Raw genomic sequence first — 25,663 nt, forward strand, 5'->3', positions numbered from 1 at the left:
GGTGTTGTTCAGGGTGTTGTTTACCTGTATGTGGCGGTGTTGTTCAGGGTGTTGTTTACCTGTATGTGGCGGTGTTGTTCAGGGTGTTGTTTACCTGTATGTGGTGGTGTTGTTCAGGGTGTTGTTTACCTGTATGTGGTGGTGTTGTTTACCTGTATGTGGTGGTGTTGTTCAGGTGTATGTGGTGGTGTCGTTTACCTGTATGTGGTGGTGTTGTTCAGGTGTATGTGGTGGTGTCGTTTACCTGTATGTGGTGGTGTTGTTCAGGTGTTGTTTACCTGTATGTGGTGGTGTTGTTCAGGGTGTTGTTTACCTGTATGTGGTGGTGTTGTTTACCTGTATGTGGTGGTGTTGTCGTTGTTCAGGTATATGTGGTGGTGTTGTTTACCTGTATGTGGTGGTGTTGTTCGGGTGTTGTTTACCTGTATGTGGTGGTGTTGTTCAGGTGCTGTTTACCTGTAGCTGGTGTTGTTCAGGTGCTGTTTACCTGTAGGTGGTGGTGTTGTTCAGGGTGTTGTTTACCTGTAGGTGGTGTTGTTCAGGTGCCGTTTACCTGTAGGTGGTGTTGTTCAGGAGCTGTTTACCTGTATGTTGTGTTGTTCAGGTGTTGTTTACCTGCAGGTGGCTGACGATGCAGAATGGTTCAGGTTGGTTCATTCCACAGGTGGAAGTGGATGACAGTTGGTGGGCTCGGCCAATCAGAAGGTCTCCTGTTGCTGGGTAACAGCTGCCATCTGTGCACACGTCACTGAACTCTGGGAGGCTGAGATCATACTGGTCCCCCACATCCTGAGCGTAGATAAACACCTGCAGAACTGAGAGCAGAGGCTCTTATGAATGTCTTTATGCATGAATGCATATGGCGAGATTCATAGGCCAGAAAATGTCTTTATTTTTTTAATTGATGATTTTATTAGTCAGACTAACAGAAACAATTTAAACAGATACCTCAACATTAATACAAACACACTACTGATGATGACAACATGAAGCTGCATTCAGGCTCCATTATCTGAAGATTATTTTCTCCTCTGACCTGTAGAAAAGCTGCCCTTTATTAGGTGGTGATTTAATATAAGATAACCCTTTATTAGGTGGTGATTTAATATAAGATAAGATAAGATCCCTTAATACAAGATAAGATAATATAAGATCTCTTAATATAATATAATATCCCTTAATACAATATAAGATATCTTAAAATGTGCCCCCCCCCCACACACACGCACACACACATGTTCAAAGCTTTCTGATTGGCTGTTTGACATCAATGATGAGACCTAATTAAAGTTTGCATATGTTTAATATAATAAGTATTGACGATGAGGAACTAATGAAGTCCAGTTTAATCACATCTGTTCTTTAACATTTAACATGGAATAATAATAATAATAATCATCAATAATAATAATAATCATCAATAATAATAATAATAATAATAATAATAAACATTCATATTCAGGGGAGACATGTAGCCTTAGTCATGGTGGGGTCGTCTGTTCATTCTTCCTGTGTCGCTCAGTGACGTCATCAGTTACGTAGCGTCGCTTACAGACTGATCTCTGATCAGTGTTACTTTGTATTCTATGCTGATGTTTCTTTAGTAAAGATAACAGACTGATCAGATCTCTCTGATGAAACATTTCATTTAAACTCATCTGATGATACAAACTTTGATCTATTTTTAATTTATATTGGTTAGTTTATGACACATTTATTCTTATAAATTAATTATAAAGTGTTAAGGCTGATTGTTTTCTGAGACTTTCTCTCAACTTTTAACGTTTATTAGCTCATCGATTCATTTTACAATTATTTGATTTCAGCATTTAAATATTTCAGTATTTAAATATTGAAGCCTTTAAACAATGAACTCTTTCGGGCTCTAAACTTTTAACAGTTGAACTCACCGAGCAACACCGACAGCTGAAGCTCCAACATGCTGCTGATCTCCGATCTGATCCTCAAGAGACACGAGAAGAACTGCAAAAACCTGGAAACCGGACAAAACTTCACACCTATCGCAACCTGCGAGTCTCTCCTCCTAAACTCTCCAGACTCTTAAACTCTCCGGACTTTTGAACACTTTGAACCCGCAGGACCGTCAGACCTAAACCCTGCAGACCTTCTCAGACCATCTCAGACCTCTCAGGACTCCGCCTCCTTATATCCACCGGTAACGACACCTCAGGACATATATCCGGGGGTGACTTTCAAAATAAAACTGAGTGAGATGTAACATGCCATGTTGAAATATTTGTCTATTCACTTAAATAGTCTGTGCAACAAGAAAAAAAATAATATCTGCAGTTAAAATAAGAGAAGAAAAACGAAAGAAAATAAAAAGTAATGAGATACAATTGTAGTATTATGAATATGATGTCCTCTAAATTCTGCTTTATATGAATATATTCTGTATTATGTATATATTTTATACATCATGATCAAACTGTCTAACTCTCTCTCTCTCTTGTTCCTTCATCAACACTTCATGGCCCAAAGTATGTGGACACAAGTTGTAGTGTCTTAGTGGTCTCAGTCTCTTAGCTTGGTCTCAATAAAGAGAAAAAGAAATGCTAAAGAAGACAAATGGCCCACAGTTAGAATCACATGTTACACTATCACATATGTTCATAGTGTCAGAATCACATGTTACATTATCACATGTGTTCATAGAGTCAGAATCACATGTTACACTATCACATATGTTCATAGTGTCAGAATCACATGTTACATTATCACATGTGTTCATAGAGTCAGAATCACATGTTACACTTTCACATATGGTCATAGAGTCAGAATCACATGTTACACTTTCAAATATGTTCATAGAGTCAGAATCACATGTTACACTATCACATGTGTTCATAGAGTCAGAATCACATGTTACACTTTCACATATGGTCATAGAGTCAGAATAACATGTTACACTATCACATATGTTCATAGAGTCAGAATCACATGTTACACTATCACATGTGTTCATAATGTCAGAATCACATGTTACACTATCACATGTGTTCATAGTGTCAGAATCACATGTTACACTTTCACATGTGTTCATAGTCAGAATCACATGTTACACTTTCACATATGTTCATAGAGTCAGAATCACATGTTACACTATCACATGTGTTCATAGAGTCAGAATCACATGTTACACTTTCACATATGGTCATAGAGTCAGAATCACATGTTACACTTTCACATATGTTCATAGAGTCAGAATCACATGTTACACTTTCACATATGGTCATAGAGTCAGAATCACATGTTACACTATCACATATGTTCATAGAGTCAGAATCACATGTTACACTATCACATGTGTTCATAATGTCAGAATCACATGTTACACTTTCACATGTGTTCATAGTCAGAATCACATGTTACACTTTCACATATGTTCATAGAGTCAGAATCACATGTTACACTATCACATGTGTTCATAGTGTCAGAATCACATGTTACACTATCACATGTGTTCATAGTGTCAGAATCACATGTTACACTATCACATGTGTTCATAGTGTCAGAATCACATGTTACACTATGACATGTGTTCATAGTCAGAATCACATGTTACACTTTCACATATGTTCATAGAGTCAGAATCACATGTTACTCTATCACATGTGTTCATAGTGTCAGAATCACATGTACACTATCACGTGTTCATAGTGTCAGAATCACATGTTACACTTTCACATGTGTTCATAGTCAGAATCACATGTTACACTATGACATATGTTCATAGAGTCAAAATCACATGTTACACTATCACATGTGTTCATAGAGCCAGAATCACATGTTACACTATCACATGTGTTCACAGTCAGAATCACATGTTACACTTTCACATATGTTCATAGAGTCAGAATCACATGTTACACTATCACATGTGTTCATAGTGTCAGAATCACATGTTACACTATCACATGTGTTCATAGTGTCAGAATCACATGTTACACTATCACATGTGTTCATAGTGTCAGAATCACATGTTACACTATGACATGGGTTTATAGTGTCAGAATCACATGTTACACTATCACATGTGTTCATAGTGTCAGAATCACATGTTACACTATCACATGTGTTCATAGTGTCAGAATCACATGTTACACTATGACATGTGTTCATAGTCAGAATCACATGTTACACTTTCACATATGTTCATAGAGTCAGAATCACATGTTACTCTATCACATGTGTTCATAGTGTCAGAATCACATGTACACTATCACGTGTTCATAGTGTCAGAATCACATGTTACACTTTCACATGTGTTCATAGTCAGAATCACATGTTACACTATGACATATGTTCATAGTGTCAGAATCACATGTTACACTATGACATGGGTTTATAGTGTCAGAATCACATGTTACACTATCACATGTGTTCATAGTGTCAGAATCACATGTTACACTATCACATGTGTTCATAGTGTCAGAATCACATGTTACACTATGACATGTGTTCATAGTCAGAATCACATGTTACACTTTCACATATGTTCATAGAGTCAGAATCACATGTTACTCTATCACATGTGTTCATAGTGTCAGAATCACATGTACACTATCACGTGTTCATAGTGTCAGAATCACATGTTACACTTTCACATGTGTTCATAGTCAGAATCACATGTTACACTATGACATATGTTCATAGAGTCAAAATCACATGTTACACTATCACATGTGTTCATAGAGCCAGAATCACATGTTACACTATCACATGTGTTCACAGTCAGAATCACATGTTACACTTTCACATATGTTCATAGAGTCAGAATCACATGTTACACTATCACATGTGTTCATAGTGTCAGAATCACATGTTACACTATCACATGTGTTCATAGTGTCAGAATCACATGTTACACTATCACATGTGTTCATAGTGTCAGAATCACATGTTACACTATGACATGTGTTCATAGTCAGAATCACATGTTACACTTTCACATATTAACTCTGTGCTGTTCTGTAAAAATGTAACGAGAATGAAAACAGTTTGGTCCCTACTCAGTTTATTTCCTGTATTTGATAAGAGTTAAATCACAGAATGCAAAATTATAGTATTGATTAAGTTACAGTTTTTTAAATAGTTATTTCATTGGTCAGTTGGTTTTAAAATGTTATATTTGTATAAAAAATATCTGCAGATTTTACATATAAATGGATTAAGTGATTCTTCTTCTACAGTTCTGAGGCGAATATCTTCTCCCCCCTCAGGGTTCTACAGACAAAAGACATTCCTGAGCCTCCCCCAACACACACACACACACTCCTCCCCCACAGTTAAACCTCACCTGCAACAACAAAGGAGTAGGTGTGTGTGTGTGTGTGTGCATATATTTTGGGGGATGGGCGTGTGGGAATCCGACCCCCACCTGAACATCTGAAGACTCATTCAGGACCGCATGCCCTGCTGCATTGTGGATAATGATTGTAAACGTGTGGTGGCCTGCAGAGCTGAGCTCTTAGACAATTAGAGAGCAGCTGATCTGTCTGAAGACAAACATTAACAAATGAATGGAAACAGCATTAACACACATCAAACCACACACACACACACACACACACACACACACACACACACACACACACACACACACACACACACACACACACACACACACACACACAGGAAATCTAATCTATACATGACACACACATTAAGTGACCTCTGCATTTAACCCATCCATACTGATTATACACAATTCAATTTAATATATTTTGTACAGCTCAAAATCAAAAATCGCAATTTCTCCTCAGAGTTCTTTACAATCTGTACACCATCCTCTGACCTTTATCCCTCACATCGGAACAGGAAACACTCCCCAAAAAAACCTTTTAAAGGGGAGGAAAAAAAAGAAGAAACGTCAGAGAGCAACGAAGGAGGTCTCTTAGTTTGGTCTCAATAAAGAGAAAAATAAATGCTAAAGCAGACAAATGGTCCACAGTTAGAATCACATGTTACACTATCACATGTGTTCATAGTCAGAATCACATGTTACATTATCACATGTGTTCATAGTGTCAGAATCACATGTTACACTATCACATGTGTTCATAGTGTCAGAATCACATGTTACACTATCACATATGTTCATAGAGTCAGAATCACATGTTACACTATCACATGTGTTCATAGAGTCAGAATCACATGTTACACTATCACATTATGTTCATAGTGTCAGAATCACATGTTACATTATCACATGTGTTCATAGTGTCAGAATCACATGTTACATTATCACATTATGTTCATAGTGTCAGAATCACATGTTACACTATCACATATGTTCATAGAGTCAGAATCACATGTTACACTATGTTGTGGAATATTTCTTATGACTAGTCGGGAGAAGAAAGTGGAGGTTTTCTATCAATATAAAGTAAACAGAGTTTTGATGAACGATCAAGGTTTGTAAAGTCAATTTATTTGCTTGCAAGCAAAGAGAACAGTCTCACAGACACATTGCAGTGATCTGTAAGAGTGCTCTGCCTAACAGTCACAATGCATGGACATTTATACTCAGACAGCTTCCTGTTATCTGCTTAGCTAACAAGAATACACAAAGAACACAATAAAAGGCAGGTCATCCTTCGAGCCTTAGTATACTTCATTTAAGACAGTCAGGAAGATGCTTTATCTCGTGTTTGCAAATCCCTTTGTTCACAGTTTGCCTTACAATAAACAGTTTAAACTCACAGCAGATGCTTCCTTTGAAGCCACTGTGACATCATCAAAAGATGACCATTGCAGAGACAGGATAGACATTCTTTACCCTCACACATCATATCTGCATGCAAAGGTTTACGCCTTTACAACTTCAGATAACGCGTCACAAAGGAAGTTAAAAGTATTTCAAACAGAGGATCTCTGTTAATCAAAGCCTCTCTGTGTCTCTGTCTTACGAATAAGAAAGAAACAGTGCACAATGATAACAGATAACAAGACACCTGGATACTAAACTAATTAAAGTCATCTACTGAAACTACTGTTTGGTGTCTGCATTTTTAGGACTTACATTCTTTAAACCTTCACATGAGACTATGACATATTTTCCCATTACAACTATCACATGTGTTCATAGAGTCAGAATCACATGTTACACTACCACATGTGTTCATAGAGTCAGAATCACATGTTACACTATCACATGTGTTCATAGTGTCAGAATCACATGTTACACTATCACATATGTTCATAGAGTCAGAATCAAATGTTACACTATCACATACATGTGTTCATAGTGTCAGAATCACATGTTACACTTTCACATATGTTCATAGAGTCAGAATCACATGTTACACTATCACATGTGTTCATAGTGTCAGAATCACACGTTACACTTGAACACCTTTAGATGTGGTTTTTAGATTTAGCATCTTTCTGATGTCAATCATGTATTATATGGCATTTTTCTGGTGTTATTTATTATTTGTAATGTGTTTTTGTCTTTTGTGTGATATATTTTGTACAGCTCAAAATCAAAAAAAGAAGAAACGTCAGAAGGCAACAAAGGAGGATCCTCTATCAGGATGAAGTGTGATAGATGTCATGTGTACATAATGAACAATATAACAGAGTTACAACACATTTAATTCATATGACAGAAATTATTCATATAACGAGAGTAGTAAGTATAATAATGAAGGAAAAATGATGACTACTAGTAATTATAAAACAGCAGAAGTCGATATAGTAGAATAATAATGATAATAAAATAAGTAATGGTATTGGTAATAGTAATAGAAATGTAACTAATAATAATAATGATAGCAGCAGTGGGTGTCAGCAAGACCAGGGTCCAAATAAAACCACGATCCATTAATGGGACATGAATTCATACAGAAGAGGAGAGAGAAGAGGACAGAGGAGCTCAGTGTATCATAGGAAGTCCTCCAGTAGTTTAGGCCTATTGCAGCATATCTAGGGGTTGGTCCGAGGCAAACCTGATCCAGCCCCAAGTATAAACTTGAGCCAGCCCTAACTAAAAGCCTGAACCAGCCCTAAATACAAACCTGAGCCAGCCCTAACTATAATCCTGAGCCAGCCCTGATTAAAAACCTGAGCCAGCCCCAACTATAAACCTGAGCCAGCCCTAACTATAAACCTGAGCCAGCCCTAACTATAAACCTGAACCAGCCCTAACTATAAACCTGAGTCAGCCCTACCTATTAACCTGAGCCAGCCTAACTATAAACCTGAGCTAGCCCTAACTATAAACCTAAGCCAGCCCTAAATATAAACCTGAGCCAGCCCTAAATATAAACCTGAGCCAGCCCCAACTATAAACCTGAACCAGCCCTGATTAAAAACCTGAGCCAGCCCCAACTATAATCCTGAGCCAGCCCTGATTAAAAACCTGAGCCAGCCCCAAATATAAACCTGAGCCAGCCCTAACTATAAACCTGAGCCAGCCCTACCTATTAACCTGAGCCAGCCCTACCTATTAACCTGAGCCAGCCCTAATTATAAGCCTATGCCAGCCCTAACTATAAACTTGAGCCAGCCCTAACTGTAAACCTGAGTCAGCCCTACCTATTAACCTGAGCCAGCCCTAACTATAAACCTGAGCCAGCCCTAACTATAAGCCTAAGCCAGCCCTAACTATATACCTGAGCCAGCCCTAACTATAAACCTGAGCCAGCCCTAACTATAAACCTGAACCAGCCCTAACTACAGACCTGAACCAGCCCTAACTATAAACCTGAGCCAGCCCTAACTATAAGCGTTATCAAAGAGGAAATTCTTAACCCTACTCTTAAATGTGGTGAGGGTTTCTGCCCCCCGGACTGAAACTGGAAGCTGGTTCCACAGAAGAGGAGCTTGATAACTGAAGGCTCTGGTTCCTGTTCTACTTTTTAAGACTGTAGGAACCACATGTAACCTTGAATTTAGGGAGCATAGGTCTCTAGTAGGGTAGTATTGTACTATAAGCTCCTTAAATATGATGGTGTCTGACCATTTAGGGCTTTGTAGGTGAGGAGAAGAATTTTAAATTATATTCTAGATTTTACAGGGAGCCAGTGCAGAGAAGCTAATACAGGAGTAATATGATCTCTTCTCTTAGTTTTTGTTAGTACACGAGCTGAAGCAATCTGGATCAACTGGAGAGTTTCAAGAGACTTATTAGAGCAGCCTGATAATAAGGAATTGCAGTAATCTAGTCTAGAAGTAACAAATGCATGAACTCATTTCTCTGCATTGGTTTGAGACAGGATGTGCCTGAACTTTGAAATATTACGTAGGTGAAAAAAGGTTTTATCTGTGAGTTAAAGGACATAATCCTGATCAAAGATAACTCAGAAATTCTTTATGGTGGTGATGGATGCCAGAGCAATATCATCTAGAGAAACTATATCATAAGATCATTGGTTTCTAGAAGAATAACTTCACTTGAGTCTGAGTTTAACATTAGGAAGTTGCAGGTCATACAGGTTTTTATGCCCGACATGCTTGAAGTTTAGCAAGCTGGTGGTTTCATCTGGCTTGATCGATAGATATAATTAAGTATCATCTGCACAACAATAAAGGTTTATAGTGTTTTCTGATAATATTGCCTAAAGGAAGCATATGTAAGGTGAATCAGATTGGTCTAAGCACAGAACATTGTGGAACTCCATGACTAACGTTGGTCTTTATCGAGGTTTCATCGTTTACAAACTGAGATCGATCTGATAAATAGGACTTAATAAACCAGCTTAGTACTTTTCCTTTAATGCCAATCAAATGTTGTAGTCTCTGTAACAGGATGTAATGGTCGATGGTGTTGAATGCAGCACTAAAGTCTAACAAGACAAGAACATTGTTATGTAGAAAGAGATCTTAGAGAGGAAGGGAAGGTTAGAGATCGGTCTATAGTTAGCTAACACCTCTGGATCAAGAGTGGGTTTCTTAAGAAGAGGTTTAATTACAGCTACTTTGAAGAACTGCGGTACATGGCCTGTTAGTAAAGACAGATTGATCATATCTAGTAAAACTTCTTTAAGCAGCCTAGTCGGTATAGGGTCTAAGAGACAGGTAGAAGGTTTAGACGTAGATATTGTTGAAGTCAATTTGTCAAGGTCAATGGGAGAAACATCTAAATATATATCAGGGTTTACAGTTGTTTCTATGGTTCCTATATTTGAGGATAGATCGGTACTGGTTGAGGGGAGGAGATTATTAATTTCAACATCAATAAAACTGTTATTATGTGGATTCAACCGTTTGGTTATATTTTGATTTTCAGCAGTTTAGTAATCGATCATAGGCCAAGCTTGTTTTTGTTTCATTAATGATGCTTCTTGTTATTGAGAATGAGAATTTGTTCATTGACAGTTTGCTTTATTTATTTACTGTTCATTTCTTATTCTGTTTTTTTAAACTTATTTGTTATATGTTCAAAGTAAATAAATACATATAAAATGAAACGATTGTCACTGTCTATTAATATTAATCATCATGAATCCCATCACTTTATGACTGTATGAGTACAATTGTTAAACCTGTGTGAGATAAGCATATTGTTTGTTTTCATGCACGGCCGAATGCTGCGTCACTTTAAATGTTGCCGTCGCAAGGAATTATTGGTCGGCATGTTATTCTTTCCTTTGGTAAAGGAAGGTCCAGTGTTTCCTATGCTAAAGGAGATAGGAAAGGAAGCATTGAAGCACCTTTCCTCAGCATTTAGAGCAGGGGTCTCAAACTCATTTTCACTCTGGGCCACATCAGCATCACGGTTTCCCTCAAAGGGCCGGTTGTAAATGTAAGACGGTGTAAATGTAACTACTCCTAACATATTGGTAAATAACTGTCTGCATTTGATTATTGTTTATTCAAGTGTAAAAATATTGTACATGTAGTTATATAAATGTAAAAATATATTTAAGCACATTTCTGTTATAACTTAAATCCTTTTAATTTAGGGTTAAGAAACCCACATTACTCTATCAAAGATCAAACTATTAAAGAAAATATCAAAGACAAATATCAAACACAAGTTATTACAATAACTTTGTTCAACGCTTAAAATCCTTTCAAGGGTGCATTTGCACAATCCCACGTGAAGTATTTCATGTGTTGTAAAGACACGTTTAAAGTAGTCATCAATGTACTCACAATACATTTCCATGTCAAATGTACAGTAACCAGCCAAAGAGCTGCTTCTGTGACTGTGTGTTTAGGTATCTCATAATTTTGACTTTCTATCTCAGAATTATGACTTTCTATCATAATTTTGACTTTCTATCATAATTATGACTTTCTATCTCAGAATTATGACTATGGGGATATTTTTATTATCAAGTCTAACTTTTAATTTTATCTTTTTTTTTTTTTATTTTAACTTTTTTTTTTTTTTTGCTGGCGGATTCGCGGGCCACATAAAATGACGTGGCGGGCCAGATTCAGCCCGCGGGCCTTGAGTTTGAGACCCCTGATTTAGAGGATTCAAACAGGTCTTATCACGGATGACACTTAGATACTTCAAGTTATTTCACTCAGTGAGGAACCTTCCTCAGAAAAGTCTTCATATGGCATCATCCACACTTCTGATTGGAAGACAACCTGCTCTACCTCTAAGCCAGTCTTTGAACAAATTATTTTTAAAATTAAAATAACGTATAATTTAAAAATGAAATTGTCAAATTATAAAAAACTCAAATTATTTAAACAGTCACAGTAATGATTTATTACACAATAAATCAAATAAAGCATTTTTTCACAAAGAAAATATATTTTATTGAATAAATGTCAAATATTTGCACAACTTTGAATTCCAGTAAAACTAAATAAAAAAAAAAATGTTTTAAGACAGGTGGTTTGTAGTATTACAGTGTTTAGTACTCATTAGTATTTATGGGGTGCTGTATTACATTATATAGTACTCAGTAGTATTTGTGGGGTGCTGTATTACAGTGTATAGTAGTCAGTAGTATTTGTAGGGTGCTGTATTACAGTATGTAGTAGTCAGTAGTATTTAGGAGGTACAGCTGGCGTATCCCTCGGCTCGTCTGGAGATCTCCTTTTGAAGTGAATTCACCGTTTCTAACAACATGGAGACTTCAGCTGCTTTGTCCTCTTTATTCTTGATCAGCTTCTGGATCTTCTCCTCCAGATCTGACAACACACAGTATATTTATGATACTGGAATACTACAGTAGTACTCCTGTTCAATGCATGTGAACTAATAATAATACCTTGTAGCTGTAGGAGTTTGTCCTCCACCTGTTCCTTTATCTTCTCGGCCTCCTCCATCATCTTCCTCAGTCGTTCTCCAGCTTCATCTTCAACCGTCTGATTGGACCTTTGCTGGTTTAAAAGCTGAAACAGCTTCATCACATCATCCAGCTCCTGTTACACAGACAGAGGTAGTGATCAGAATCATATTGCGTAAAGTGTAGTCCTACTACATACTCAATCTCTACTGCACACTCAAACAGTACTGCATACTGCATAAAGCGTACTAGATACACAATCTGTACTGCATACTGCGTACTGCAAACTCAAACAGTATGTACTGTATACTGTGTCAGTAGTGTCGTCTCTTGCATGCGACAGGTCTGTTGAAGTGATGAGGAAGGATGCTCCGTGGACACTGTTCTTGCTGGTATAATAAAGTTTATTACAAACAAGCAACACATGCCATTACGGACGTCTAGATCGTCCGGAGGTCTCAAGTCGAATCCGAAAGTCCCTCCTTCTAGGGCGCTCGCTTCATCTTTATATAGGGTACATGTCATGTTTACATCTGGGCGGAACATGAGAGAATGTATGTGGCCAACTCATTCTACACATCCCCCCTTCTGCCCCTGGTCTCCTGCACATCTGGTTTTCATCTAAGACAACTACACTTGGGGTCTTCTCTGTATTGTGCAAGGCCTGAAAATATGCAAGGCCTGAAAATATACCACAGTAGTCTTACTGCTTATGTGTCAGTAGTCTGACTGCTTCTGTGTCAGTAATCTTACTAGTTTTGTGTCAGTACTCTGGTTTAAAGCAGAGTCTGCAGCCTCCTTGGCCTCTCTGGCCATCTCTCGGTTCTGTTCAATCTTCCTCTTCAGTGCTTCGATCTCGTCCTGCAGATCTTCAGGTCGACGATTCATCAGCTTTGTCTCGATGTCATCTAGTTTGTCTGTCATCTAAAAAAATAATTAAATAAAAAACGTATTGAAAGACATCAGGCAGGGCCGAACTCAAGTGAAAGATGTTTGAGACATTTTAAATATTGTTGATCTTTACGTCTTGGATTCGGTCTTTGGCCACGTCTCTGTCTTGGCTGTCTGTGTCCAGGTCGTCATTGGCTTTGTTCTGAGCTTTCTCTGCTTCATAAATATCTCTGCTGATCTCTGTCACATCAATGTTCTTTGTCCACTCCCTCAACATAAAAAACAATAACAAGACAACTTCAAAATACATCTGTGGTCAGATATCAGATTAGTGAGGTCACTCATTCAGCCACTAATCGATAAGCCAGGAGGTCAAAACAAACTATTACGGTTCATTCTCCAGTGAACTGAAAGTTAACAGATGTTTCACGTTTTCCCAGAGTTAAGACTTAGGTACTTTTTTTTAGGATCATGTGTTATATTAGTTGAAATTATCTTTACATCCCAACAGCAATCAATAAATCAAAATCTCTCGAAAAAGAAAAGAAATTACAGCATCCGTGGATGTCGCAGGATGGTAGTAAGCCTGTGCAATGATTTTATAGTTATGTGTTTTAGAGAGCTGACAGTGATTTCTTCTTTTAAAGGTTTGTGTTTTAGCTGAAGTTTTTATTTTTTAATGAGAGTTTTGTGTTTGGCAAAAGTTAAGGTTTATTTTAAAGTTGTCGACTTTTAGTCGGAGTTTCATGTTGAAGTTTTGTCTTTTTTAAATTTCACGTTGTTATGAAAGTTCAATGTTTTGGTGGTTAAGTTAAAACTATAAAATTAGAAAGTTTGCTCCGGTTGGTGCATAGTGATTTTTCAACATGTCAGCTGGGTTATGAACATTGTCATTACTGTTCACTAAAATAGGTTTTCTTCGGCTGGAATCTTGCAAATACCAATAGGAGCACTAAAAGCTCCCTGCTAAACTGCTCCCTATATACAGGGGTGGGTCAAATGCAGAAGTCAAATTTCGTGTATGTGTATATGTATATGACAATAAAAAGGGTTTCTTTCTTTTCTTTCTAAAAGGAGGCAGCAGACACAGATTTCATTCACAGGTTATCCATCTCTACTGTCTGAATTATTGTCGGAATACAGTGACAGCTTGAGCAAATATGGCAAAAAATATTTTTATCAAAATTACCAACTGTAGCTTTAAACCAGCTTAGTGCGGCTCCTTTAATGCCCTATAAATGTTCCAGTCTCTGTATTAGAATGAAATGGTCAATGGTGTCGAATGCAGCACTAGTTTGGTGTTTTGGTTAAAGTTGTGTTTTAGTTTAAGTACTGGGTTTTAGTTAAAGTTTTGTGTTTTAGCTTAAGTTTTGCGTCAATGTTAAAGTTTTTTGTTTTGGTTAAAGGTGGTGTTTTGGTTAAAGTTCTAGGTTTTAGGTGTTTTGGTTAAAGTTCTGTTTTTTTTTGTTAAAATGTTGTGTTTTAGTAAAGTTTAGTATTTTAGAAACAGTTTCTAGTTTCGTTAGTTAATAAGATCCCTTTTTCACAGAGTCAACAGATGTTTAGATCTTTAGCCAATACTAATTTCATGCTTTCAGACACTCACTTGACTTCCTCAGCTTTCTGCAGCAGAGTCTGGGCAGTCTTGGTGTGCTCCTCCAGGTTCTTGGGGGATTTGGTTGCGTTGGACAGCAGATTATTGATGTCATTGATCATTGATCTGATCTGATCTGGTGATTGTGGCAGCTGGATATCCAGAACAGCTTGGGCCATTTTCTCGATGTCCTCTGGAGGAACCCTCTCATCTGTCAGGGAGGAAACCTGATTACTTAGGTTTTAGTATCTTTATATATGAACTTTGTTACATATCATATCATCCAGTGCATTAACCTGTTATAAGGTTTGTAGTGTTTTATCCATGTTTTCTTGTGAGCAGTGTATGAGGGAGCACTCATTTGTGATGACAATAACACTGTCCAGGGTGGGTGGAGTCACTTTAAATAAAAAGAGTCTGGTTGTGTTGTGAACTTTCTGAACGACGCTTCAACAAAACATACATCTCACATATGAAAGGTAAAGGTTACTGCAGAAAGATACATCACTTTTTTGTGTTTTAAAGGAAACAGTTCAAATCTGCTGCGGTTTTTTCTTTTGTCAGTCACTTACTCTCCTCTAGTTGAGTAAATGAGGCTACTAATGCTTTAACAATAAGGAATAATTCTGTTTGTCACATTGGAGTTAAGATATTTACTTTCAGACACAAAATTATCTTTCAAGTCATCATTACCACTGAGATTTTTCTTAAAGCTCTGATATATGACTTTGAGGTCAATAATACAGTCTCTCATATGTAAACTGGTCAAAGGGATGAGCCATAGTCCTCCAGGTGAGGACCAGGTTCCTGCAGTTTCACCTTAACACTGACCTATGAGGTAGTTTTTGACTTGCTGGATGAGCTCCTTGGTTTTATTTTTCTCTCTCTTGAGGGAGTCCATGTTTTTGTTGATCCGGTCCTGAAGGTCTTTCGCCTGGTCTTTGGTGTCCTGAGCTTGCCATTTGGCATCATTGATCTGACACAAAATACAGAGTTAAAACATTTATTTAACAGTGAAGCAGTAAAGTGACCAACAATCTGATAGTGTGGCTCAGTGTCACCTTGTATCTCAGTAGTTTGAAATAATGAGTAGACTTAAATTGTATTTAAACTGTCATATACAGTACATACAGGTACATATATGAAATGTGCCCTGAGCAATTAACTATCCTAAGCATTAGGAGCAGTGGGCTGCTGTAAAGAGCCCGGGGAGCAACTTGGTGTTCATTGTCTTGCTGATGGACATGACATGTGAACAGTAGGAACAGGGGATCAAACTACCAACCCTGTGGTTAAAGGTGACCTGCTCTACGCTCTGAGTCATAATCAACTGGGTTTTTTAAGTAACCCGGTAAGTGTCATATACCTGCCACTTACCAACTGACTCCTGAGGGACTCTTTGGTTCTTTTGGTTCACCCACTGGCCCGGGGTTTTCTACCAGTTGGACGTGGCCAGAAAACCTCTAAAGGGAGGCATCCAAGAGGATCCTGATCAGATGCCTAAACCACCTCAGCTGATCCCTTCCGACCCAAAGGAGAAGCGGCTGTACTCCAAGCTCCCTCCAGATGTCTATGCTTCTCACCACATCTCTAAGGCTCGGCCAAGACACCCTACAAAGGAAGCTCATTGTGGATGCTTGTACCCCCAACCTCATTCTTTCCAGCTCAGCTCCCTCTTCACCACAATGGTCCAGTACAACGTCTTCATCAGTGTGGACAAAGCACCAAACAGCCTGTCGGTCTCACATTCCATTTTATCCTCACTTGTGAACAAGATCACAAGACACTTGAGCTCTTTTGCTTGTGGCAAGTACTCACTCCAAGCCTAGGGTGAGCAATCCACCATTTTCCTGCAGAGAACCAGGGCCCCATACTCCTAACCTAAGGCCTCCTCCTAAGACATCCCAACCACAGAAACATATCATCTGCAAAAAGCAGAGATGCAAGTCTGACACTTTCCTTCCTTTGGGTATATGCTTTGAGATCCTGTTTATGAAGGAACAGAAAGACATGAAAGTTGGGGGCCAACACCCTCTGAAAACGTGTTTGACATTGGGCCAAATATATGAACACAACTCTCTTTTTGGTTATACAAAGACCGGATGGCTTGTAGCAATGACATTGAAGCCCATATTCTTGCAGTACTGTCCCACAGTACTTCCTGTGGTACACGGTCGTAAGTCTTCTCCAAGTCCAAAAAAACCACATGTGGACAGGGTGGGCAAACTCCCATGTCCCCTCCAACAGACCTACAAGGCTAAAGAGCTGGTCCACTGTTCCACGGCCAGGAAGGAATCAGCATTGCTCCTTCTGGATCTGAGGTTTGAAAATCGATCGGAGCCTCCTTTCCATCACCCTCGAATAGACTTAACCTGAGCAGTATGATACCCTAATAGTTGGAGCAGAGCCTCTGATCCCCCTTTTCAAAAAAGGAAACCACTACCCCGGTGTGCCACTCCACAGGACCCAGCAGTGTGACGAGGTCCTGAGCAACTTTTCTGTGCTGGTGTCTTTTTCTGGTGACCGAAAGTTGAATAACGTTTGGTTTTGGGTAAATCGCTATGCTTGTCACTGTCACTTTTTACCCAGCTGACCGATCACAATTGAGGAGGGGCGGGACAAATACCACAAAGACCAACTGATGCGTTCTACACGTAGGCTACAAGTGCTGAACAACCACCACAATGGAGGGGAAATGAATACACATACTGTATATCCCTACGTGTTTCAGTATAAATAAAGATCATTTTTAATATAGCACTAAAATCAGGATAAATTAAGTAATGTGCCACAATAAAGGCAATAATACCGCATATTGCTTTATTGAGCCAATCATTATCACTGCAGTTGAAATTAATTCAACATGACAGCTTTAGCCTCAATCCAAAGCAAAAGGGAACAAAAAGCAAAAATCAAACAAGCAAACTACAAAAAATACAATAAATCAACAACAACAAAAAACAACAATAATAAAAACGATGACAACAAGTATTTCCAGAATATCCAAATGAAGCTCTAGCATAAGTTTGTGAGGTTTAGTGAATCTTGATTTAGTAAACACTTAGTTTCAAAACCAGGCTGAAGAACAGTTGCTTCTGAGGTCTGGTTAAATTGAATCCCTTGTTATAATGTTACTGTTGACTCATTCACTGGGACTAATTAATTCTGGTCTCAGGCAATAAAAGACATCCTTCAAATTAAAAGCTGGTTCATCTGGACCCTCTTAAAATCCTATGAAGTGGACTGGACCTGTAGCTGTTCCAGTTCCAGCACCGGTCCTCCCAGTGTAAACCTGCCTTGTTCTTGGACTCCTGTAGACTGGATGGGAGTGTAATGAGTTGCTGCTTCGCTCTCTCTGCTGTCTCTGAAGCTTTCTGACTGACTGGAATGACTCCATCACAGTTTGGACCTCCACATTTCCTTTTTCCCAAATCCAGTTCACACAGAGCTCCACCACATCCTGAACAGTCCTCCAGACCTGGTCCTCCACAGATCTGCATCAGACCACAACACAAAGGTGAAAGGTCACAAAGAGGCTCATTCACCTGTCATCATTATTAACTGATGCTGCTGCACACAGCAACTTCATACACACCTGTGATTGGTTGATGTGTGAGTCATGTGACTCTGCAGGTTAGTACTCACCATTCGGTTGAGATTGACCATGCTTAGCTGTTGGACCTTATTCTCCAGCGACGCCATGTCTCCTCTGCTGCTGCACGTGTTCAGCTTATGTTTGACTTCCTGCCTGGTGTCCATCGAGTCCTCCAGAGCTTTATTGCCGTTTCTCACTCTCTTCTCGTCCAACATGAAGGCTTCATGAAGCTTCTGGATTTCATCCAGCAGCTCTAAAACAGGATCAGAGAAGACAAGACGTTCACAAATAAACTAAAGAAGAAGTGCATGAAGCAGCACAGTCTGTTCTGTGAAATGTGGACGTTGGTTCTTTCACATTACATTACAGTCATTTAGCAGACGCTTTTATCCAAAGCGACTTACAATTCAGAGTCTATCACATTTCTACAACGTAGGCACAGCTACGGGAGCAATTTTGGGGTTAAGTGTCTTGCTCAAGGACACATCGACATGCAACTAGCGGAGCCGGGGTTCGAACCGCCGACCCTCTGATTGAAAGACGGCCCTGCTATCCACTTAGCCACAATCGCCCACAATTCACAATTCACAATTTCATATGAAACCACCAGACTGTCCTTTTTCCATTTCCCCTCAGTTTGTTTGCATTTCCTTTATATTTTGTTATTTAGCCGAGGCAGGTATGAAATTAAGTACAACTTCACATGTATTGTTGAGTTTATTTAGAAAACGAAGGCCTTATGAAAGCTGTCAGCAGAGTTATTGTTGAGGAGAGGAGAAGAAACATAGGTAGATGTTGTAGGAGCAGGATGTGGAAGGAGGGTCTTCAAAATAAAAGTTTTCTGGTTAGAAACATAAATTAGCTTCACAGAGATTAACACTTTCAACAGTAAAACCAGAGGAGAGAACAATGTCCAGGGTGTGTCCCTTTAAGTGAGTGGGACTCAACTGATCATAAGGTTTAACAACAATTACAAAAAGCCAAAGAGGAACCAGAGGGGCAGCATACAGGACATGTTTGTTAAAATCACTTAAAATCAAGAATATCAAAGCAAAGCGCAACAGAAGAGATGAGAGAACAGACTTAGATTTCAGGAGTCTGTGGATTCCAACAGAAAGTAAAGGGGCCATTTATCATCAAACCAATCTACCACTACAACCTAAAACTCTTTCTTAATCAAGGTATGGCAGTTTTTCTTCTCCCGCTGAAAACCCTTCTGTCCAGGAGGAACAGGAGGAATCTCCTCCAGATGACGGCCAACAGAGTTTTTAATGTTTAACCAGGCGATGATGGAATCACAGGCAGCCTCACCTTTACTGGAGAGGAGCTTTTTCAGCATGTTTAAGTCTTGTAGAGCAGCAACCTGCCCAACAAGCACCCGGCCTCCGGTGGCTGGTCAGCCTAAACCTCCTTATGGACAGCGGGGGAGAAGATATCTGTTTCCACCCTGATCGCCTCCATAATAAACAGTCTAAAATACCCTGTCAGGTTCGTGGCAAGTTATGATCTGGCCACAGTCACTGATCGTGGGTCAGATAGTAATCTATAACACAATAAAGTGAACCCTCAGAAAAGGACCATCTGTGTTTTTAGTGAGCTCAAATATAACAAGAACAACATCACTGACCGTCCAGGTATTCATCTTCATCGTCCGGATTCTCGATGAGTTTCGCCTTCACGTTGTTCAGCAGCTTCTTAAACTCCAAACGAATGTCGTCAATTTCAGTGTTGAGGAGAGGAGACGGGTCGATCAGTATCACATTCGGGTCCACGGCGTCTTGCAGCTGCCTGTGAGGAAGAAAGTGTTTCAAAATGTTTGATGATTGACTTTAACCTTTTACATCCTCTAAAAGAGAAAGTTGATTCACTTTAAACTTGCAGGAGGGAAACAATATTTCTTTCTTTTCATATTTAACATTAGAAGAGGACAAGACATTTGTTTTTATAAATTTAACAGCATCAGAACAGGAAACACGTTTCAAAGCAAAACATAAACTTTGGTCATTAAACAAAAGAGTTTCATTTTATTATACCCAAACCAAGAAGATGAACCCCTCATTGATTTTATTCTCATGACTTCTTGTGCATATAGACGTTTACACCTGGTTTAAACAGAACAAGTGTGTCAGCAGAAAGTCACAAGTTCAGGGACTAAATGTTTACGTACGTTCAAAGAAAGAAATGGACTATCAAGTCAAACAGGATTTTTCTTTTATGTAGATAGAAGCAATATAAAAGACAAAAAAAGATGAAGATGATTGTAAATAAAATGATAAGTAAAGCAATTAGTAAAGTAATGAATGTACTGAAATATCAGATTATTCAGAATAGAAACAGGGCTGAACCACTCTGCCGGGAACTCTAGATAAGTACACACGCAGGGAAAAGCAGTGTCGCAGTAAATAAGGTCCGGAATGGGGTTAACACCGTACTGACAGAGATCACATCGTATCAAGATCTAAGATAAGATTGTGCAGGACATTAACGAGTCTGCAAGTCCGGAGAGGCAGCCGGTTTTTCACCTTCAATGACTTAGTGACTAAACAAACTACTATGCTGAACCTACCAAAATAAAAGGAGGAAAAGGAAAAGTTGTTTGGTCATTGAGTGAAATCCAGTTAAAATCCTTCGGGCCGACTCATCGATCCTTCTCAAGTAGAGAATCTGCATATGTTTGGGAAAATAACTTGACTGATTCATCAAACCTTGCATACGTCTGCCAGTGAGCTGTTTCCTTTAATAAATCCCAAATCAACTTGTAAATGTGAGGAGCTGGTTCACTATCTTTACATGGTTCACCTATCAAGCTTCAAAAAGGAAGCTTGATAGGTGAACACAATATATTTACTCATGTTTTCTTATGGCATCATGATTATTACTGATGATGATAATTATGGAGTGATCGTATGAGAGCTGTTACTGGCTTTATTTGCAGACTAATTTACAAAATCCAGATGGTGCTGTGAGGCTATAAAACTTTAAGTTCATAACTTCAGAATTTACCCGATCTTTGCACACAGTTTCTCCAGCTTCTCCAGCTTCGGCGGGGAGAGTCTCATCAGGTTGGCGAGGCCGTCCAACTTGGAGTGCATCTTCAGCATCTGTTGCTGGCGGCGACTGTCGCCAGGCCACATGTTGTCATTGCCATGGCGAGGAATAAAGGTTTTCATCCTCAGGGCGGCTCGCTGGACATCGGTCACGTCTCTGGCCCAGAGAGCGTTGCACGGATGGCACTCGTTGCAGGCCGGGAACACCGAGTCGTAGCCAGCGGCGCACTCATCACAGAATATACCGGAGACACCGACCCGACAGATACAGTCGCCGGTTTCAGGGTCACATGATGGCCGCTCCGTTCCCTCAACGTTACAGTCACAAGCTGAGAGAGACATGACGAGTTCAAATCAAAACAAGCTGGAGTTCTGTCACAGAGAGGTGAAGAAAATGTTTTCACTCACAGATACACTGTAGATCCGGATTCCCAAAATGATTTTCTCCACATTCGTCACACTGTCTTCCTCCAAACTCAGGACGACATGGACACTGTCCCATCACCTGAATACATCACTGCTTCATTCAATAGATGTTTTCTGATCAATCGTTCATCCACTGTCAGTAATTATGTCTTGATTTATAGTGTGTCCTGTTTCACGTCTTTCTTCTGTCTAGTATTGTGAAACACCATAAACTTTACCTGCTGATCAAATTCCTTCAAGTTACACATTACAACAGGTTTCACATGAATGTAAAACAACATTGAGACTTTCAGTGTGCTTTATGTGATTCTGTTCTGTAGTGTGAGGTGAATAACATGAATGAAATTAATAAAAGCCTATAAAATATAGGACTCGAATAAAAGAAGCCTCTTGCCTTGTTGCAGATGTTAGAGAAGGAGTTAACAGAATCACAGCTGCAGGTTTGACACCCTGATGCACCGTCCAGGTTCCAGTATCCGTCCACACACTCGTCACAAATGATGCCCACCACCCCTGTCCTGCAGGGACACTGACGCGTCCTTGAATTACAGAAACAAGGACTCCCGAGAGGACACTGAGTCACCTCCGTCCCCCGCCGGTCACAGGAGCACTCTTGGAAATGCACAATAAATACAAGAAAACATGAAATATATCAGATAAAGAAAAACATATTTGGCCATCAGTCACAAACTTCAAACCCACGTCTTTACATTTCTGCCATTTCTCTGGATGGAGTCTTAGAGAGACCTCAACATTCACGTGGGTGATGGTGGAGAAACCTTTCTGACCCTGTGGGGCTGTTACACATGGGGATTGATCATTTTACCTGGGTACCAGAACACCTTGAGGCTGAGGCTGTGTGTTGGACCCTAACCCTGGACAGACCAGGGGTCTCATTTATAACCGTACACAAAAAAAAACAGAGCCTGAAGGAGACATACGTTGCTTCCCACGCAGCAGTTGAGATCTATAAAAACTAACTTAATGGGAGAGTGTACAGAAACTCTTACCCATGGGTACAAACATTATGGAGACGCAGACAGTGAGGGGGTGTAAAGCCAGATTGTACAAGTTCAATTTCATTTAATTTCACTTCATATCACACATTAATTACAGATCCAATTCATCTTAAACATTCAAACCAGCAGGGATATTTGTTTTTGTGCTAAAAGTTATAACTATTCCATAAACACCTTTCATGGTGTTGATGTTGTGGGACCACTTCAGGTCCTGGGAGATTGTGGATCCCAGAAACCTGAAGGTCTCCACAGCAGACACAGTGTTGTTGAGTATGGTGAGGGGGCAGTGTTGGGGGGCTCCTCCTGAACTCCACTGTCATCTCCACAGTTTTGAGCCTGTTCAGCTCCAGGTTGTTCTGACCACACCAGAGGACCAGCTGTTCAACCTCCTGTCTGTACGCAGACTCATCACCGTCCCTGATGAGGCCGATGACCGTTGTGTCATCTGTGAACTTCAGGAGTTTAACAGACGGGTCCTCTGAGGTGCAGTCGTTGGTGTAGAGGGAGAAGAGCAGTGAGGAGAGCACACACCCCTGGGGGGCGCCAGTGCTGATAGTCCGGACATTGTGTTGCATTTTTTTGAATAAAATGTTCTAAATATATAACGTCTTCTTCTTCTTCCTCTTATTATTATTAACATTATTATTATCTGATACCCTGGTCGTTACCTTTACAATCTTGGTCCAGGGCGTCGCCGTAGTAACCAGGTTTGCAGTCTTGGCAGCGTGGACCCGTTGTGTTGTAGAGGCAGCGCTGACATTCTCCTGTTAGGCTGTTGCATGCGTTGCGGTCACTCGGGTTTATGTTGTTGTTGCAGACACACTCCTCACAGCTGGCGCCTGGCAACCCCAGGTCGCCATAGAAACCAGGGCTGCATCTGTCGCAGCGAGGACCTGAGATAGTCAAAGTCAGTTTGAGTTGTTGGGACATATTCACTGCGTTCACATGTTTAATGTACATATCGAAAAACTTTTGATCAGCACAATTTAAACCCGAGCGAAGACCATTTGGGGTTCCATCGAAAAAGTTTAGCGTACAAGTGTCGTACAATGCACTTCTCAGGAACGAATAAAATGAATGTTACACACATGTTATATACTCAGTTAAAGAAAACAGTCTGGGCAACAATATCTTGCAAGCCATTTTTACATGCTCCAAACACAATTCTACTTAACTAATATTTCAACTAGAAGATTTACCACAATATCACGTATTTTTCGCCATGAGTCCGCCGTCTACGCACTACGGTCTGAGCTAACGACACAAAGCTAAGAGCTAACATGAACAACCAATGTATCCGGTTATTTCCATTCAAATATGTGTTCGACGTATATCCTGTTTGTCATTGAACTGTTTCCTTGAAGAAAGGGGGGTCAATCTAACTTAGGGGAGCTGGGGGAAGGGAGTTGACTTTCGGCGTATTGGATTTTACACTTTGCGGGGGACGGCGCGGTTTTGATTCTGACTGGCTAACAATTCTGTCAATCAATCCCATGTTGTCCCAGTTCAATTCCATAGGCTCTGATGCGTCGAAGGAGGGTTTATTGACTGAAATCGACCAATGGGCTGCTGAGCTAGGTCCCCATAGACAAAGAGAAACTGCAGTCAGACGAGACAGCTCCATGGATCAGAGACACAAACAGGCTCAGAGAGGATTCAGGCTCTCAAAATGAAGCCAAACTGCTGTATTTGGATAGATTGAACACTCTTAGTGATAAAACAAGTGAAATATATAGTTATATAGTATAGAAAATTACAATGGAACAGCTGGTTCCAAAATGACAATTTGGGTGACCTCTCCTGACCTCTCTGTACTAAAACCTCTCTAATTTTGTTCTGCTTCACTTTATCAAAGTCAAACTTTGCAGAGAGACTGTACATATATTGTGCTATGATATGGGAGACGTTTTAGACTTGCCACTGCATCATTCCAAAGAAAGATTAACAATAAAAGTGCATTTTTTTCAGGCGAACCTGAAACTTTTCAATTTGAGCTGTGTGCCATCTTCATTTACTCTTAACCAGTAACATATACACTGATATTTACACATCTGAACAAATCACACAAGTGTTACCTTTATTATAACATCAAATAGAACTTGTAGTTGCAGAAATACACTCTTTTTAGTATGGGTATGCAATTTTGAGCAGAGGCCTAAAAATAGGGCTAGGGTTAAAAAGGAAAGAAGTAACAAGCACAGAAATTCTAATTATTGCCTTTTTAATCACCCGGACTGGATTATTGTAACGTTTTGCTGTCAGGCCTGCTTTGTGCTGGTACTAAGAGTTTCAAACGGTACAGAATGCTGCAGCTATAATTGTATTAATAAAACTAGTAATTTATTGTACATCACATCATTTGCTCCGTATTCATATCAGATCAGACTTTAAAGTGCTTTTGATGGCTTAACAAAATTGTAACCTACCTGTCTGATCACCTTAAACCATTTATTCCAATCAGAATTCACTGCTCTCAGAATTGAGGGCTCCTGTCTGTCCCCAGAGTGAAACAGAAGTCAGCAGGCAAAGGGCTTTTTCTATCAGGGCACTCAGGTCAGCTCTTACCTGTGTGTCCCTCCCTGCAGTCACAGGTTAGACTGAGGGATTGTGGGTCATGTTGGCATGAAGTGGCGAAGAATCGTCCACTGTTTGAAACTTCTGGACACAGGCAGGGCTGACAGGGCTGTCTGGAGACAGGGTTACCATAGTAACCCTCCACACACCTGCATCAGCAACACAGAATTGTCATCAGAACCAGAGCATCTACAGGGCTGTCTGCATATACTGAAACATTCTCCAACATGTTAGAACATATGATATTGTCAGAGTAAAATATCGAGAGGATACAGTTTAAAAGATTTGGAAATATA

General features: G+C 39.6%; 2 protein-coding genes across 2 annotated transcripts in view; both read right to left on the reverse strand.

Annotated features, from left to right (window-relative positions):
• The window catches only part of lamb1a (laminin, beta 1a), a 32,609-nt gene extending 30,042 nt beyond the window's left edge, over positions 1-2,567 (reverse strand). The window contains exons 1-2 of the mRNA XM_076085337.1: positions 1,911-2,567; positions 616-815 (exon numbers count right to left, since the gene is read on the reverse strand). Of these exons, the coding sequence (XP_075941452.1) occupies positions 616-815; positions 1,911-1,941 (231 nt within the window). The 5' untranslated portion in view covers positions 1,942-2,567. The remainder of the gene's footprint in view (positions 1-615; positions 816-1,910) is intronic.
• Positions 2,568-11,466: 8,899 nt separating this feature from the next.
• The window catches only part of lamb4 (laminin, beta 4), a 37,032-nt gene continuing 22,835 nt past the window's right edge, over positions 11,467-25,663 (reverse strand). Inside the window, 16 exon segments of the mRNA XM_076085338.1 lie at positions 11,467-12,123; positions 12,204-12,357; positions 12,975-13,145; positions 13,246-13,381; positions 14,719-14,917; positions 15,538-15,682; positions 18,003-18,200; positions 18,352-18,554; positions 19,929-20,089; positions 21,305-21,677; positions 21,757-21,853; positions 22,169-22,386; positions 23,462-23,686; positions 25,359-25,428; positions 25,430-25,483; positions 25,486-25,516. Coding sequence (XP_075941453.1) covers positions 11,984-12,123; positions 12,204-12,357; positions 12,975-13,145; positions 13,246-13,381; positions 14,719-14,917; positions 15,538-15,682; positions 18,003-18,200; positions 18,352-18,554; positions 19,929-20,089; positions 21,305-21,677; positions 21,757-21,853; positions 22,169-22,386; positions 23,462-23,686; positions 25,359-25,428; positions 25,430-25,483; positions 25,486-25,516 — 2,575 coding nt within the window. The 3' untranslated portion in view covers positions 11,467-11,983.

This window comes from Anarhichas minor, unplaced genomic scaffold, assembly GCF_050575085.1.
Source record: "Anarhichas minor isolate MPS153535 unplaced genomic scaffold, ASM5057508v1 ptg000151l, whole genome shotgun sequence".
NCBI lineage: Eukaryota > Metazoa > Chordata > Actinopteri > Perciformes > Anarhichadidae > Anarhichas > Anarhichas minor.